Source organism: Falco naumanni, chromosome 20 (assembly GCF_017639655.2).
Source record: "Falco naumanni isolate bFalNau1 chromosome 20, bFalNau1.pat, whole genome shotgun sequence".
NCBI classification, from domain to species: Eukaryota; Metazoa; Chordata; class Aves; order Falconiformes; family Falconidae; genus Falco; species Falco naumanni.
This window is the reverse complement of record NC_054073.1, coordinates 2,267,174-2,281,214: the sequence shown is the minus strand read 5'-3', so window position 1 is coordinate 2,281,214 and position 14,041 is coordinate 2,267,174. Positions and strand designations below refer to the sequence as shown.

The 14,041-nt window shown below is 68.4% G+C and overlaps 3 protein-coding genes and 1 pseudogene across 7 annotated transcripts; 3 read left to right on the top strand and 1 right to left on the bottom strand.

The window, feature by feature from the left end:
- The first annotated feature begins 45 nt into the window (after window positions 1-45).
- Window positions 46-5,150, top strand: USP21 (ubiquitin specific peptidase 21). 4 transcript variants are annotated; one of them, XM_040618549.1, is made up of 13 exons: window positions 46-128; window positions 1,096-1,906; window positions 2,853-2,912; window positions 3,166-3,289; window positions 3,387-3,498; window positions 3,586-3,723; window positions 3,802-3,866; window positions 3,963-4,066; window positions 4,143-4,229; window positions 4,310-4,388; window positions 4,526-4,633; window positions 4,711-4,821; window positions 4,939-5,150. In XM_040618549.1, the coding sequence occupies exons 1-13, from the start codon at window positions 82-84 to the stop codon at window positions 5,091-5,093; spliced, it is 2,001 nt and encodes a 666-aa protein (XP_040474483.1). In that variant the 5' UTR covers window positions 46-81; the 3' UTR covers window positions 5,094-5,150. The 4 variants fall into 4 exon arrangements, with proteins under 4 accessions (XP_040474483.1, XP_040474482.1, XP_040474485.1 ...); XM_040618548.1 differs by having other exon boundaries at window positions 4,924-5,150; XM_040618551.1 differs by having other exon boundaries at window positions 47-128; window positions 4,707-4,821; window positions 4,939-5,128.
- A 325-nt stretch (window positions 5,151-5,475) lies between these two features.
- PPOX (protoporphyrinogen oxidase) lies at window positions 5,476-8,370 on the top strand. Of its 2 annotated transcripts, XM_040618618.1 has the most exons (12): window positions 5,477-5,618; window positions 5,699-5,833; window positions 6,277-6,392; window positions 6,469-6,601; window positions 6,688-6,832; window positions 6,920-7,110; window positions 7,200-7,260; window positions 7,335-7,453; window positions 7,549-7,662; window positions 7,746-7,895; window positions 7,979-8,021; window positions 8,096-8,370. In XM_040618618.1, exons 1-12 carry the CDS (start codon window positions 5,532-5,534, stop codon window positions 8,230-8,232), a joined length of 1,431 nt encoding a protein of 476 aa, XP_040474552.1. In that variant the 5' UTR covers window positions 5,477-5,531; the 3' UTR covers window positions 8,233-8,370. The 2 variants fall into 2 exon arrangements, with proteins under 2 accessions (XP_040474550.1, XP_040474552.1); XM_040618616.1 differs by having other exon boundaries at window positions 5,476-5,618; window positions 7,979-8,370.
- Window positions 8,286-10,946, bottom strand: B4GALT3 (beta-1,4-galactosyltransferase 3). Its single transcript, XM_040618682.1, has 6 exons — window positions 10,482-10,946; window positions 10,011-10,246; window positions 9,726-9,916; window positions 9,522-9,644; window positions 9,233-9,337; window positions 8,286-9,155 (listed from the first exon to the last, which is right to left on the bottom strand). Exons 1-6 carry the CDS (start codon window positions 10,735-10,737, stop codon window positions 8,663-8,665), a joined length of 1,404 nt encoding a protein of 467 aa, XP_040474616.1. The 5' UTR covers window positions 10,738-10,946; the 3' UTR covers window positions 8,286-8,662.
- On the top strand, window positions 10,736-13,978 carry LOC121080120 (annotated as a pseudogene).
- Window positions 13,979-14,041: the final 63 nt, after the last annotated feature.

Here is a 14,041-nt window from a genome sequence, read left to right as displayed (position 1 = left end):
GGGGCGTGGCGCTGCGGCGGCGCAAGCGCAGTGCGGCGCGCGATGCTGCCGGGGGCGGGGCGAAGGGCGGGAGGCGCAAAGATGGCGGCGGGTGCTGCGGGAGTTGTTGCCATGGCGGCCCGCGGGAGGTAACAGTGGCGGCGGGTGGTGGCCCCGCGGGGGTGGGGGGCAGCGGGATGGGGGGGGGGGGAAGGCAGGGGAGGGGCTCTGCGGGGCTGGGGCGAGGGGCGGGGAGCAACGCCGAGAGGGGGGGGATCGCCCGCCCGCCGCCCCCCCGCCCCCCCCTTCCCCCCCCCCCCGCAGTGCCCCCCGGTACCGCGCAGGGGGTGGGACGCGGGGCTCTGCAGCGCGGTGCCCGGGATGGAGGGGAGGGCGAGCGGCAGAGGCCGGGCGGGGCAGGGGGCTTTCGCCACTGTCGCGGCTGGCCCCGCGGAGCCCTTCGCGCAGGCTGGGGGTTCCCGCCGTGCCGCAGCCCCCGCGGCCGCACCGCGGACCCTGCCGCCGGGTCCACCCGCTGGAGCCGGGCTGGCGGGTGCTCAGCGGCTCGGAGCTCCTCCGGGGGCCACTCCAGCCCTTCTCCGGGTGCAGCCGCCGCGGCCCAGCCCCTCCCCAGCGGGCGCCGGGAACCGGCGGGCCCCGCGCAGGGCCTGCGCCCCCCCGCCCAGCCCGCGACGGTGCCAGGTGCCCCTGCGGAGCAGGAGCCGGGGAGTGGCTGCCCGGCCGCTCCGAGCGGGATCTCGGCAGAACCCGGAGCAGGAAGGCAGGAGGGCCCCGATCCCGGTGGTGCCAGGCACCTCTGCGACTCACCCGCCAGCACAGCGCTTGCCTCCCGTCGGTGCCGCGGCAGCTGTATGAGGGGGGCTGTGGGGTCTCGCCGGGACCGTGTGCCACCCCCTGGTCCCGTCCGGTGACCTGGAGCATCTCTCCTTGTGCCGCAGGGCCCCTGCCGACGGGACTCTCCAGCCGGCCGCTGGCCACGGGGGGCTGTGAGCAGTGCTGGCGGGAGGAGGCGCGGCAAGAGAGGTGGGTGCATGCCCCGGTGCCCCTGCACACCGGCTTGATGCCGTGGGTATCAGCCCATCCCTCTCCCTGCAGGGCTCCCCTCTTGGCTGTCCCCACGATGCCCCAAGCCTCGGAGCACCGCGTCGGCCGGGCCAGGGACCATGCTGTCATCACCTCACAGCCCAAGGCTGCCACGAAGCTGCCCAGCGGGCACCGGGCCCTGAGCCAGGAGCGCCATGCTGCTGCCCTGGCCTCTGCCACCGCTGCCAACGGGCTCTCCCCGGCACCCAAGCTTCGCCTCCTGCCACCCCGGCCTGGCTCGCTGGACGACCGCGGCAAGAAGTTGGAGCTGGACCGGGGTCGGGCCTCAAAACGGGGGGAGGCTGTCCGCAGCTCGGCATGCCGGCGGGGGCCCATGAAGGCAGACCATGCGGTGCGTGTGCCTGGTTCTCCCCAGGCAGGTGCTGTGCTGGGCAGCGCCTCCTTCTCCCTGCCTGCTGGGGCCTCGCTGGCGGGGCGCGAAGCAGAACGCCGGCGAAGCAACCTGGCCCGCTCAAAATCCATCAGCATCGGGGACCTGAGCCAGGGTGGTGGTGGTGGTGGTGGCCGTGCTGAGGACGTGGCGGCAGTGCTGAGCCGGCTGGTGCTGAGGGACTGTAGCCATCAGCTGAGTGCTGGCTCGCTGGCACTCAAGAGGAGCTCCTCTCTCCGGAGGGTCAACGTCTCTTCAGGGCTGGATGGGAAGCCGGCCACCCCGCTGCTGTCTGTCCGGCCTGAGGGCTGCCCAAGGACTCGTACTGCCCCCGACCCCCCGTACGCCCACAGCCCCAACGTTCCAGCACCCGGCAGCCCCGCCCTGGGCAGAGTCCCGGCACCCGGCAGGACCGAGGAGAAGGCGGCAGCCGTAAGAGCCTCACGATTTGTCCCACCAGCAGGACATGCCCTGGCCCTCATGTTGCTCCTGGTTGCAGGGCAGCAGCTTCGCTTCTGTCGGGGTCGGTGATAGCACTGGGGTGGGATGGTGGTGCCAGTCTCACCTCTCCCTGCTCCATTCCTCCTGGGGGAACCCCAGCTGCAAAAAGGTGGAGTTGCCTTGGCTCCAGGGGTGCTGGCCAGTACAGTGCCTGTTTCCACATCCACCTTCGCCCCACGGAGTAGCTGGGCCCTGGCCTCCACTCGTCTTGAGCCACGTGTCAGGATTAGGTACCTTGAAATCCCGGGGCTGGGCCTGTGCTGGTGGGGGACGGTGACATGGCTTGGTCCCCAAGGCGCGTTCCCCACCAGTGGCACAGGGCTGCCCCTTGGCCCTGCTGAGCCACCTTGCTCCCTGCACCGCTCTTCTGCACCTTGTCGGCATGGTGCAGAGCAGGCGGGTGCGTTTGCCTCTGCTCCCAGTTCTCTGGATGCCCACTGTCCCCAAGGTGGCTCTCCTGCTAATTAATCCCCCCGAGATGAGCCTCCAGCAAGGCCCAGAATAGCTAGGGGAAATCGGATCAGCTAATGAGCTGTGGCTTAGGGAGGTGGAGGGGGCCCAGCAATGCTGGTGCCGCAGTCCGTCCTGGCACCCAGGCGGTGCCGGAGCCATGCCAGGGCTGCAGGGAGCCATGCTGGTGGAGCTGCCACGCAAGTTGCACCGCACCTTGCTCACCAAGCGGGAGCTGCAGGGCCATGGCACCGACATCTCCGAGTCGGTGATACACACAGCTGTCATGGGGCTGCTGCTCGTCCGTGGTGAGGTGAAGCCTCTGTGGCCGGGGGGGGGGGCGGCCAGCTGTAAGAAGCTGAGGGGCGGCTGGAGGTATCTGCTCCGTGGGGACAGGTCTCACTCCTGTCCCTTCGTGTCCCCACAGACCCACCACACCTTGCTGCTGGGCTCGGGCCACGTCGGCCTCAGGAACCTGGGCAACACGGTAAGCACCCGCGTCCCCCAAGCCCCCCTGTCCCACGGTCCTGGGGTGTGCAGGGGACCACGGGCTTGCAGCAGCTGTAGCGAAGCGGTTCCCTCCCACCAGGGCTGTTGTGTCCCTGGAGATCCCCCAGCCCCTCGGTGGTCCCTGTGGCACAGCAGAGCACATGCAGCAGTGCAGAGGATGGTGGGGGACATGCTGAGGCCCAGTGGCCCCCCTCCAAGGTGTTACTGCATCCCTGCTGCTCTCTCGGCAGTGCTTCATGAACGCCGTGCTGCAGTGCCTGAGCAGCACCAAGCCTCTGCGGGACTACTGCCTGCGCCGGGACTTCCAACAGGAGCAGCCTCCTGGCTCCCGTGCCCCCCAGGAGCTCACCGAAGGTGGGATGGGGACTTCTCACACCTACACCCACCCCCTGCCCCGTGTCTTATGCAAACCCTGCTGGTACTGACACCCCGTGCGTCCCCGTCCCCGCAGCCTTCGCTGATGTGATCGCTGCCCTCTGGCACCCTGACTCCTCTGAGGCTGTCAACCCCGGGCGTTTCAAGGCTGTCTTTCAGAAATACGTCCCTTCCTTCACCGGATACAGGTGAGGCTTCACCCTCTGCCCTGGGGCACCCCTGGCAACTGGGGGGCTGGAGGCAGTGGTGGGCATGATGGCTCTTTCCCCCTGCAGTCAGCAGGATGCACAGGAGTTCCTCAAGTTCTTCATGGATCGGCTGCATGTGGAGATCAACCGCAAGGGTCGCAGAACCCCCAGCATCCTCTCAGACGCCCGGCGGACCCCCGCGTTGGAGGACCCTGAGATGTTGAGGTGAGGGGCAGAGGGGTCCCCAGGGGTCCTGGGTGGGTGGCCACAGTATGCAGCCCAACCCGCCACCTCTCCCTGCAGCGACGACGAACGCGCCAATCAGATGTGGAAGCGATACCTGGAGAGGGAGGACAGTAAGATTGTGGGTGAGCACCGCTGGGCAGGGGTGACACCTTCCCCAGACCCCCAAAACCCTCCAGGTTTCCCTCTCCGCCCAGCCTCACACCCCACCTCACCCGCAGACCTCTTTGTGGGGCAACTGAAGAGCTGCCTCAAGTGCCAGGCTTGCGGCTACCGCTCCACCACCTTTGAGGTCTTCTGCGATCTCTCCCTGCCCATCCCAAAGGTAGGGACAGGGCAGAGCCCCCCGGCCCCCCCCAGCTGCTCCCTGGTCCCCGCCACCTGACTCTCTCCCTCTGCAGAAAAGCTTTGCTGGGGGGAAGGTCTCACTCCATGACTGCTTCAGCCTCTTCACCAAGGAGGAGGAGCTGGACTCGGAGAATGCCCCGGTAAGAGGCTGCAGCCGGTGGCTCGGCGCCCCTGGCTCGGCACCGCCAGCCCCCTCTCACTGGTGCCGTGCTGCCCGCAGGTCTGCGACAAGTGCCGGCAGCGGACGCGGAGCACGAAGAAGCTGACCATCCAGCGCTTCCCCCGCATCTTGGTGCTTCGTATCCTTTACGGACCAGAGGGTGGGGAGCCTGGGACCCCCGGAGCTGCTGATGCTTGGCGGGGGGGGGGGCATTGACCAGAGTGGGCTGCCGTCCTTCCAGCCACCTGGGGCCACATTTCCCTTGACGGTACCCAGACCTGAACCGGTTCTCCACCACCCGCTACTCCATCAAGAAGTGCTCCGTCTTCGTGGACTTCCCGCTGCAGCAGCTCAACCTGCGGGAGTTTGCCAGCGAGAAGGCAGGTGAGGTGTGGCGGGGGGCTGCGGTGGGGGGCTGCGGTGGGGGGGCAGCGCTGAGCCCAGCCTCCTGCTGCAGGCAGCCCTGTCTACAGTCTCTACGCCCTCTGCAACCACTCGGGCAGTGTCCACTATGGCCACTACACCGCCTTCTGCCGGGACCCGGCTGGCTGGCGTGTCTACAACGACTCCCGGTAGGTGACCCCCACCACACCACCCCCACACCACCCCCTCGCCTGGGCCCTGTGCCCCCCTGCCCAGCTGGGGGTGGGCACAGGCTGAGGGTGCCGCCGCAGCGTCTCACCCATCAGTGAGAACCAGGTGCCGTCCAGCGAGGGCTACGTCCTCTTCTACGAGCTGGAGGAGCCCCCCGGCAGGAGGCCCTGAGCCCCCTCGGACCTCAAAGTGCGGGGCTGCCCCCTCCCTGGGACAGGGCTGCGGCCCCCGAGCCCCCGGGGTGGCATGAAGACAGAGGGCGGGGGCGGCTGCTGCCCCGGGCGTGGCTTTTGTGAATAAATTTATTAAAAAAAAAAAGCTAAAAAGGTGAAGGTTGGAGGTGTGAAGGGTTGGCCCTGGCCAGGGCCCGGTGCTCTGCTGGGGGGGGGGGCGGGAGGGGCGGGGCTGAATCAGGAGGCGGGACTATGGAGTAAGGGGCGGGGTAATACTTTTTGGGGCGGGGCTAGTGGCAGAAGGGGTGGGCTCACTGCTGGCCGTTCTGCGCCGCCCCTTGGCCCGGCCCGGCCGCCGTAGCAGGGCGGCGGGCGGGCCCCGCGCCTGTCCGTCAGGGGACAGCGTAGTGCCATTGGCGCGCTGTCGCGCTGTCCCCGCCCTCTCCCTTATTATGGGGGAGAAGGGGCGAGGCCTGCCGTGCCCGGGGGTCGGCTCGGCCCAGCTCAGCTCCCTCATGCCGCCCACAGTGGCCGTCGTGGGGGGCGGCATCAGCGGCCTGGCCGCCTGCTACCACTTGGCCCGCGGCGCCAGCCCGCCCAAGGTGAGCGCGGGGCCGGCAGTCCCCCGGGGGGGCCGGGACCCCGGCCGCGGTGTCCCCGTGGTGACCGTGGCGTCCCCCAGGTGCTGCTGCTAGAGGCCGGCGCCCGCCTAGGGGGGTGGCTGCAAAGCACCCGCACCGCCGACGGGGCCGTGTTCGAGCACGGGCCCCGGGGCATCCGCCCCGGGGGCGTGGTGGGCACCGACACCCTGCACATGGTAGGGGGAGCTGAGGGTTCCTGGCGCGTGGTTCGGGGTGCCAAGGGGGTTCCAGGGTGCTGGGGTCTGGTGGGGGGTGTTTGGGCGAGGTGCTGGAGTCAGGGGTCCCTGAGTGCCTCCTGGGGGCTGGAGTGTCCCTGGGTTGGTCTAGGGTGATGGAGTCTGGGGGTGGGGGGGCTTGGTGGCTCCTGGGGTCTGTGGGATTTCCCTGGGTGGTTGGGGGTGTCTGGGAGCACAAGGGCACAGGGTTCCCAGGGTGCAGTGGTCCAGGGGTGGCCCTGGTGTAGGGTGCTGGGGGACAGGCATCCCTGGGTGCTGGGGTCTGTAGGTGGTCCCTGGGTGGGTGCAAGGGTCTGGGGGTTCCTGCCTGGGTGCTGGGGCCTGGCTGAGGCCACCCTGGGGCAGGTCCTGTGCCCTCTGCCGTGCCTGCCACGTCCCTGCAGGTCTCTGAGCTCGGCCTGGAGGGTGACGTCCTGCCTGTCCCTGGAGACCACCCGGCTTCTAGGAACCGATTCCTCTACACCGGCGGAGCCCTGCACAAACTGCCCTCAGGCCTGCAGTAGGTGCCTGCCCCAGTGCCACCCCGGTGCCACCTGTGTGTGGGCCACCCTCCCCTGAGCCCTCGGTGTCTACAGGGGCCTGCTGTGGCCGGTGCCCCCCTTCTCGCGGGCACTACTCTGGAGCGGGGTGCGGGACCTGCTGGCACCAGCCGGGACAGAGCCTGATGAGAGCGTGTACGCCTTTGTTCATCGCCGCTTCGGCCAGGAGGTGGGCGTCTGCACAGAGTGATAGCCTTATCGGGGCCTGGCAGGGGCCAGGCGGGGACCAGCCTCATCCTGCCATGTCCCCCACAGGTGGCCGACATTGCTGTGGACAGCCTGTGCCGGGGTGTGTTTGCTGGGGACTGCCGAGCACTGAGCATCCGCTCCTGTTTCCCCACGCTTTTCAAGGCCGAGCGGCACCGGCGATCTGTCCTGCTGGGGCTGGCGCTGGGCTCCAGTGAGCGCCGGACTTGGGGGACACAAGGTGGGGACACCCTGGTGCCACCTCTCTGACACGAGGGGACACCAGCATTGTCATCTGCAGGGAAGGAGCGTGGGGCTGAGTCAAGGCTGAGCCAGCGGGCACGGGCCGAGCACTGGAGCCAGTGGTCACTGCGGGGCGGGATGGAGAGCCTGGCTGAGGCGCTGGCGGCCTTCCTGCGCCCACGTGGGGTTGAGCTGCACTGCCATGCACCCCTGCGCCGCCTGCGCTGGCACCCCAGTGGCCACTGGCAGGTAGGGCCCTGGTGTGGGTAGGGTGGCAGGACACTTGGGTCCCCTTCACAGTGCCTCTCCCTGGCACACTGCTTTCCTCACTCCCACAGCTCATCCTGGCAGACAGCACCGTGACAGCTGACCATGTGGTCAGTGCCCTCCCGGCCGCAGGTAGGTGTGCCCTGGGTTGCACCAGGGCAGGGAGGATGGTGGCATCCCCCCCATGACGTCCCCTCTCCTCTCAGCCCTGGCCGAGGTGCTGCCAGCCGAGGCTGAGCCACTGGCGCAGGAGCTGCGGCGCATCCCAGCTGTGTCTGTGGCTGTGGTGAACCTGCAGTATGAGGGCATCACATTGCCTGTCACGGTAAGAGCAGCACCCACAGGTGTGCCCCAACATGTACGGGTGACCCCAGCACCCACGGGTCACCCCATCCCACTCCCACTGCTGCTTCTGCCCAGGGCTTTGGGCACTTGGTACCCTCCTCCGAGGATGCCTCCCTCCTGGGTATCGTCTACGACTCGGTGGCCTTCCCCCAGCACAACGGCACAGGAGCCTCCTCGGTGCGGCTGACGGTGAGTGGCTGGGGATGGATGTTGTGGGGGACAGGGATGATCCAGAGCCCGGGGGGGCTCATGATGCTGCTGGTGCCACGTAGGTGATGCTGGGAGGTGCCTGGTTCAGACAGAGCTTTGGGGATCCGGCGGCGGTGGTGCCAGCGCTGCTGCTGCAGCGGGCACAGGCAGCGGTGCGGGAGCAGCTGGGCCTGGAGCCAGCCCCGACCCGCTCCATCGTTAAGGTGCACCAGGTGGGTGATGGCACTGGGGGGGCTGGTGTTGGGGTGGGCTCCAGGGGGTCCCACTGGGCTCACCAGCTGCTCTGCCCCCCCAGGCCTGCATTCCCCAGTACACACTAGGCCACTGGCAGCGCATAGGTAAGAGGAAGCTGGGGCACGGGGGGTCCCCTGGCCCCCACAGAGGCACCCACCACCCATCCCCATCCCTGCAGAGCGCATCGGCCGCTTCCTGGCAGAGCAGCAGCTGCCCCTCAGCCTCATCGGGGCCTCCTACACTGGCGTCTCGGTCAACGACTGCATTGCCAGTGCCAAAGCAGCTGTTGGGCGTCTGCTGGGGCAGCTGCACTGAGCCCCAGCATCCCTGGGTCCCCTCTGGCGCCAGGCAGTCCCATGGCCATAGGACAAAGTGGTTTTTTTTTTTATTGAAAAACCCTTATAAAGGTCCAGGGAGCAGCTCATAAATAGAATAAATAACCGTGTGCTGGCAGCACAGCCTGTGACCATCTTTGGGCACCCATGGCCCCCAGGGAGATGGGGCCAGGCAAGCCCCTGGTTCACCCCAGCTCTGCCTGCAACCCTTCCTGGGGGGTGCCCCCCAGCACCAGGCGCCGGCCCCATGGCCAGCAGCTCCCCATGTGGTTGGCACTAGGGCTCACTCCCCTAAGTCTCTCCAGCAAGGCCACAGCACGACCAGCCCGGCTGCAGCTCCTCCACCCTGTGCACCCTGGTGCTGGGTCACAGCAAGCAAGAGTCCATGTGGGGTCCACAGTAGCCAGTGGCTAATGGGCACCCTGCAGCAGGCTCTGGTTGTCCCCATGGGCAGGCAGGGTCTCCTCCTGTGCCACAGCCATGCCTGCACTGCCCCCAAGGTGTGCATCACCCTCCCCAGCAGCCTCGGGGCTGTGCTGGGTGATCCCTGGTGCCGGTGGGGAGCTGGTGCCACCCTGGGTGCCATTACCTGCCAGTGGCTGCTGCAGGGTGGCTGTGGGCAGCTGAGGGGACAGGGATATCTCCTTGTCCCCCCACCCTGCAGCATCCCGGGGCAGCTTGCGCAGCATCTCTTCCCGGAAAAGGCTGGTGCTGCTGCGGTACCTCTGTCCCTCGTGGCCTGGTACTGGCCCCCTGCGGCCCCTCCCAGCACGAGGGTCCATCCCAATGTCCACTGTGAGGTTGGTGTAGAGCGGGTGGAGGTGCTTGGCCAGCAGTACATAGGTGAGGGAGTTCATCCCATCCTGTGTCCACATCCGCTGTGTGCGGATCAGCAGGTCGAACCTGAAAGGTACAAGGGAAGGGGAATGTCACAGCCAAGCTGCCCATGGGACCCCCACGCCCCCTGCCAGCCCCCTGACCTGTGGGGATTCTCCTCGTTGCCTTTGTCACTCTTGTGCTTCACCATCTTGTAGTGGCCGATGGAGATGGGCGGGCGGGCAATCTTCATGCCAGCCAGGCGCACCCTGCAGACAAGCCACCACGTCACCCAAGGGTGCCAGGGCACAGGGACACTGCCTGTGTCCCCGCTGGTGGGGCAGCTTGTCCTGCACAGTGATGCCATCCCAGGGCCCAGCGAGTGGCCAGTGCCTCCCAGCAGGGGACAAACACGGGGAAGGGTAAGACTGGCAGATCCCTGCGCTGTCCTACCTGGTGGCGATGTCATCGTCCTCACCGCCCCAGCCCCAGTATTCGTTGGGGAAACCATTGATCTTCATGTACTGGTCAGGGGTGAGAGCTGAGACCCCCCCGAAGTACTGGGGGTACGGCAGGCTGCAAGAGAGGGGGCAGATACTGAGTCAGGGCCAGGGCCATCCCCTCGCTCCTGGCTCGCCCCCAGCTGTGATCACCCACCTGTACCCAAATTTATTCATGGCAATGGAGACATGTTTGGGGTTCCAGGGATCGCAGGTGTAGAGGTTATGGTCGTTCTCAGGGATGAGGTCGACATCATGGAGGAAAAGGCAGTCCCACTCCTCGTCCTTCAGCGCCTCCTTCACCCCCACGTTCAGCAGCTTGGCACGGTTGAAGGTGGAGTTGCCTGCCTGCGGAGAGAGGGGGCTGGCAGCTGTGACCCTCGGCACAAGCCCAGCACAGGCCCCAACACACGGTAAAGCCCCTGGCACCCACCGGACTCACCTGGTGCACGACGTAGATGCCGTACTGCAGCTGCTGGCGCTGCAGGAAGGGGTGCAGGTAGTAGAGGAGGTGGCCCAGGTGGGTCTCACGGTTGCGGTGGGGGATGATGACGGCAGTGCGGGACCGGGGCTCACAGGTGGCAGGTTGGTACCGGCCGCCCTCCCGCACCGCCGGGTTCTTCATCTGGATCTGCTCCAGCGTGGGCACCCGGCTGAAGCTCACAGTCAGTGGCCCGACTGCACGGGGGAAGGCAGGAGGCTGGCGTGGGGCGGTGGGGGCGGCGGCCGCCGCAGGGGTGCGCGGGTCCCCGGGGCCGCTCGCCACCGCCCCAGCCCGGTCCAGCCGGTCGGTCCGGGCTGGGAGCCGCGGAGCCGGTTCCTTCCCCGGGGGCACTGCCGTTCCGTGCCCCGCCGCCCCCCCGGCGCGCCGCCCCCGGCCGCTGTGGCTGCCCCACCGCGGCGGGTGACTCACCGAGCAGAGGCGAGCGCTGGGGGCAGAAGGGCAGGGGCTGCGCGGGGTCGGGGCGGGCGGGCTGGCGCGGCAGCAGCCGGCTCAGGTTGGCGTACACGTCCTGGGTGCGCGAGTAGTCGAAGACGGGCCCGGCGGCGCGGCCGAAGAGGGAGGTGAGGTTGCGGAACCCGCCCAGGGAGAAGTAGGCGACGAAGGCGAACTGGCAGCCGACGAGCAGCGCCAGGGTGCAGGGCCGCTCCAGCAGCCGCCGCAGCATGGCGGGGCCCGGCCCGGCGGGGGCCCGGATCGTCGCGGGCCCGGATCACCGCGGGCGGCTGGGGGCGCCGGGCCGCATCGCGGGCGCAGCGGGATCGGGGTCACGGTCGGGCCCGGTGCCCTGCCGGACCCTCCGGTACCTGCGGGCGGTGGGAGCGCCTCAGCCCCGCCCGGCCGCCGCCGCCATCTTGGAACAGAGCGAGCGGGCGGGGCGTAAGGGGCGGAGCCTTGGACGTAGTGGGTGTTAAAGGGGCCGCTCGGGAGCGGGTGCCTGCCCCGCGCAGCGGCTGCAGCGGGTGGGGGCGGGGGCAGGGGCAGGGTCTCCCGGTCAGATCGGGCCGGGGCGGGGGCACCGGGGCTCCTGGGGCAGGCTGCGGGTGCCAAGGGGAGACGCGGTCGCAGGTGCCTGGAGGGGAGCGAGTGGGGGCCCGGCGGGGTGCCGAGGCGCTCAGAGGGTGCTCAGGCGGGGGTGGGGGCCCGGGGGGGAATACGGAGTGACGGGCGGCAGGACCCGGGGGAGCCCAACCCTCCGGAAGCGGGCGGGGCCTCAATACGGACACACCCCGCAAGGGGCGTGCCCAAGGCAAGCTCCGCCCGCGCTCCGTCGCCGCGGCAACTGCACACGCCATCGGGCCCCCCCTCCCCCCCTTTTTTCCGCGTGTTGTCCCGCCCCTATTGCAACGTCACCGCGGGGTCGCGCTCCGATTGGGAGCAGCGCCGCGCCCCTTCCGGCGGGAGGCGCTGCGGGCGGGATGCGCTGCGGGCGGGGGGCGCTGCGGGCGGGAGGCGCTGCGGGCGGGGGGCGCTGCGGGCGGGGGGCGCTGCGGGCGGGAGGCGCTGCGGGCGGGAGGCGCTGCGGGCGGGAGGCGTGCGGCGCCCTCTGCCCGCTGCTCACCTACTTCGGTGCGGGCTACGCCGACTACGCCGTGCTGGCGCACGTCCTGCCGCAGACCGCCCTGCGCGGCAGGTGCCGCCGGGCCCCGGAGGAGCGGGCGGGGGGGGACCCGAGGGGTCTCCCGGGAGCGTGGAAGGTGTTGGGCCGGGGGAGGGTTCTCGTCCTGGTCGGGCCCCCGTGGTGCCGCCCTGACCCGCGCCCCCACCTCCCCGCGTCCTGGTGCCCCTTCCACGCTGCCGCCTTCAACCTCATCGTGCTTCTGCTGCTGGGCTGCCGCGCGCGCCGGCCTCGCCGACCCTAGTGAGCGCCCCCCCGCCACCGGGTGTTCCCCGCATCCCTGCGGACCACAACTCGCCCCGGGGCCCGCTGTCCCCCGCGGCACCGGCCGACTGCCATGGCGGGGAGCGGGTGCCCAGCCCCTGCCCGGGGGCAGCTGGGCTGTGGCGGCCCGGTGAGGTGGGGTCTCACGTGTCACCCCCTGCCCCGTCCGTCCCCAGGTGTGGTTCCCCTCCCCAACACCGCCGTCGACTTCTCTGTCCTGCACTAGTGGGGCGAAAGCCTGAGCAGGTGAGGCCAGGGCGCTGAGGGGGTGGCCAGGGGACCCGGTGGGGTGAGATGGGGGTGAGGGGCTGCGTTGTGACTGCTGGGAGCAGCCCTGGTAGCTGGTCCCTGCTGAGTGCCGTCCCAGCAGAGCCAGGAGGACTGGACAGTGTGCAGTTGCTGCGAGGCATACTGCCCACCCCGTGCCCACCACTGCCACGTCTGCCACCACTGTGTGTGCCGCATGGACCACCACTGCCCCTGGTAGGCACCTCTGGTATGGCCCCACACTGCAAGTCCAAGGGGCTCTGCCATGGGTCATTTCAGTCCCTGGGCACTGGAGTGTGCTCTGAGATGGGACCAGGGACAGTAAGACCCCTGTCACCCACCTGTCCACCCGTAGGATCAACAACTGCATCAGGGAGTTAAACCAGAAATACTTCATCCAGTTCCTCTTCTACACTGGTGAGTGGTCACATGGAGGTCCCTGTTCCCCATGGGGCAGCCCCACTCCTGGGTCCCTGGCCAGGCTCTGGGGCTGTTGGGGTGCCCAGCCCCATGGCAATAGGCAGCTCCAGGGGATGCAGTGTGTGTAGGGGGGATGCTCACTATCTGCCAGCTCACTGCTTGTTCTGTGCCAGGGCTCGCCAGTCTCTACGCCACAGGGCTGGTGCTGGCTGCCTGGCTGGGACCGGCAGGCAGGAGTCCAGCAGGGATGGCGGCAGGAGGAGACATGGCAAGCAACCACGTCCGAACGTAAGTAGGGTTAGCACGGGGGTCCTGTCTCTCTCCTCTGTAGAGGAACTTGCGTTGAGAGGGGAGGGCCTGGGTGGTGGCACCGTGGTGGGACCCTGGGCCTGCCTTGGGAGCAGTGGGAACGGGCTCTGGGCTGCCCCACGTTGGCTCCAGCCAATGGTCTTACTCTCACCTGTGGCCACCCTCCCAGAGCTCATTGCATCGTCCTGCTGCTGGAGTCTCTCCTCTTTGGGGCTTTCGTCGCTGCTGTGTTTTATGACTAGGTTAGTGGGGCAGCGGCATGGGGCACTGGGGCAAGTGGGGGTTGGCAGCATGTTGACGGTGATGTCCCTGTCACCCCAGGTTATGTTGATCATCATGGATGAGACTCCCCTGGAGCAGATCTGTAACCAGGGACTGAAGGAGACAAACCAGGAGGAGCTGTGCCCCCCCAAACCCAAACTGGTGCTGCTGCACAAGGTGTTCGGGCAAGGTGCGTGAGGCTGGGAAGGCCTGTTGGGCCAGGTATCCCAGCATGGCTCATGCTTCTCCCCTTCCCTCCGGCCAGGCTTTGTGCTCTGATGGCTCTTCCCCTGGAGCCGCAGCCCCCCGCTGGGCACAGACCCTGGGTAGAGCCCGCCGCCCATCCACTACGTCTGACCTCCCCACACCCAGCACGTGGGAGGATGCTGGAAACATGCTGACAGTGGCTTCACACCGGGATCCAGAGCCATGATGGCGTTTCAGCACCTCGGTGCCTGGCAGTGAGCCCTCTGCCATCCCTCCGGGGGTGAATCTTGCCCCCAAAGCCTGGGCACCCACCTGGCAGCACTGATCCAGTGCAGCAGTGGGGTCCTGGGGCTCCCTGGCAGAGCGGATGCCTAGCCCCACCATCCCTGGGGTGCAGAGGTGTGGGATTTTCTACCCCAGGATGTCTTGGGGCAGGCTGACAGCATGGCAGGACGCTGCCTTACCCACGGCTCCAGCTGCTGCCTCAAGAGACAGGTACAGAGCTGCAGCTGCCCCGAGAGGCTGCATGCAGCAGCACCCAATAAAGTCCCATTCTGGGCAAGGCTGGTGGTCCCCTGTTCTTGGGGAGCGGGGGTGCTGCTAGTAGCACCCTGTGGGGGAAGGA

Excerpts from the sequence above, each read along its gene's own strand:
- PPOX (XM_040618616.1), top strand. The coding sequence starts at position 5,532 with ATGCCGCCCACAGTGGCCGTCGTGGGGGGCGGCATCAGCGGCCTGGCC. Across the intron at positions 6,833-6,919 it reads GGGGCTGGCGCTGGGCTCCA|GGAAGGAGCGTGGGGCTGAG; the intron begins GTGAGCGCCGGA and ends TGTCATCTGCAG. Across the intron at positions 7,454-7,548 it reads GCATCACATTGCCTGTCACG|GGCTTTGGGCACTTGGTACC; the intron begins GTAAGAGCAGCA and ends GCTTCTGCCCAG.
- USP21 (XM_040618548.1), top strand. The coding sequence starts at position 82 with ATGGCGGCGGGTGCTGCGGGAGTTGTTGCCATGGCGGCCCGCGGGAG. Across the intron at positions 3,290-3,386 it reads CCCCCAGGAGCTCACCGAAG|CCTTCGCTGATGTGATCGCT; the intron begins GTGGGATGGGGA and ends CCGTCCCCGCAG. Across the intron at positions 3,724-3,801 it reads GAGGACCCTGAGATGTTGAG|CGACGACGAACGCGCCAATC; the intron begins GTGAGGGGCAGA and ends CTCTCCCTGCAG.
- B4GALT3 (XM_040618682.1), bottom strand. The coding sequence starts at position 10,737 with ATGCTGCGGCGGCTGCTGGAGCGGCCCTGCACCCTGGCGCTGCTCGTC. Across the intron at positions 9,338-9,521 it reads GACGATGACATCGCCACCAG|GGTGCGCCTGGCTGGCATGA; the intron begins GTAGGACAGCGC and ends GCTTGTCTGCAG. Across the intron at positions 9,156-9,232 it reads AACGAGGAGAATCCCCACAG|GTTCGACCTGCTGATCCGCA; the intron begins GTCAGGGGGCTG and ends TGTACCTTTCAG.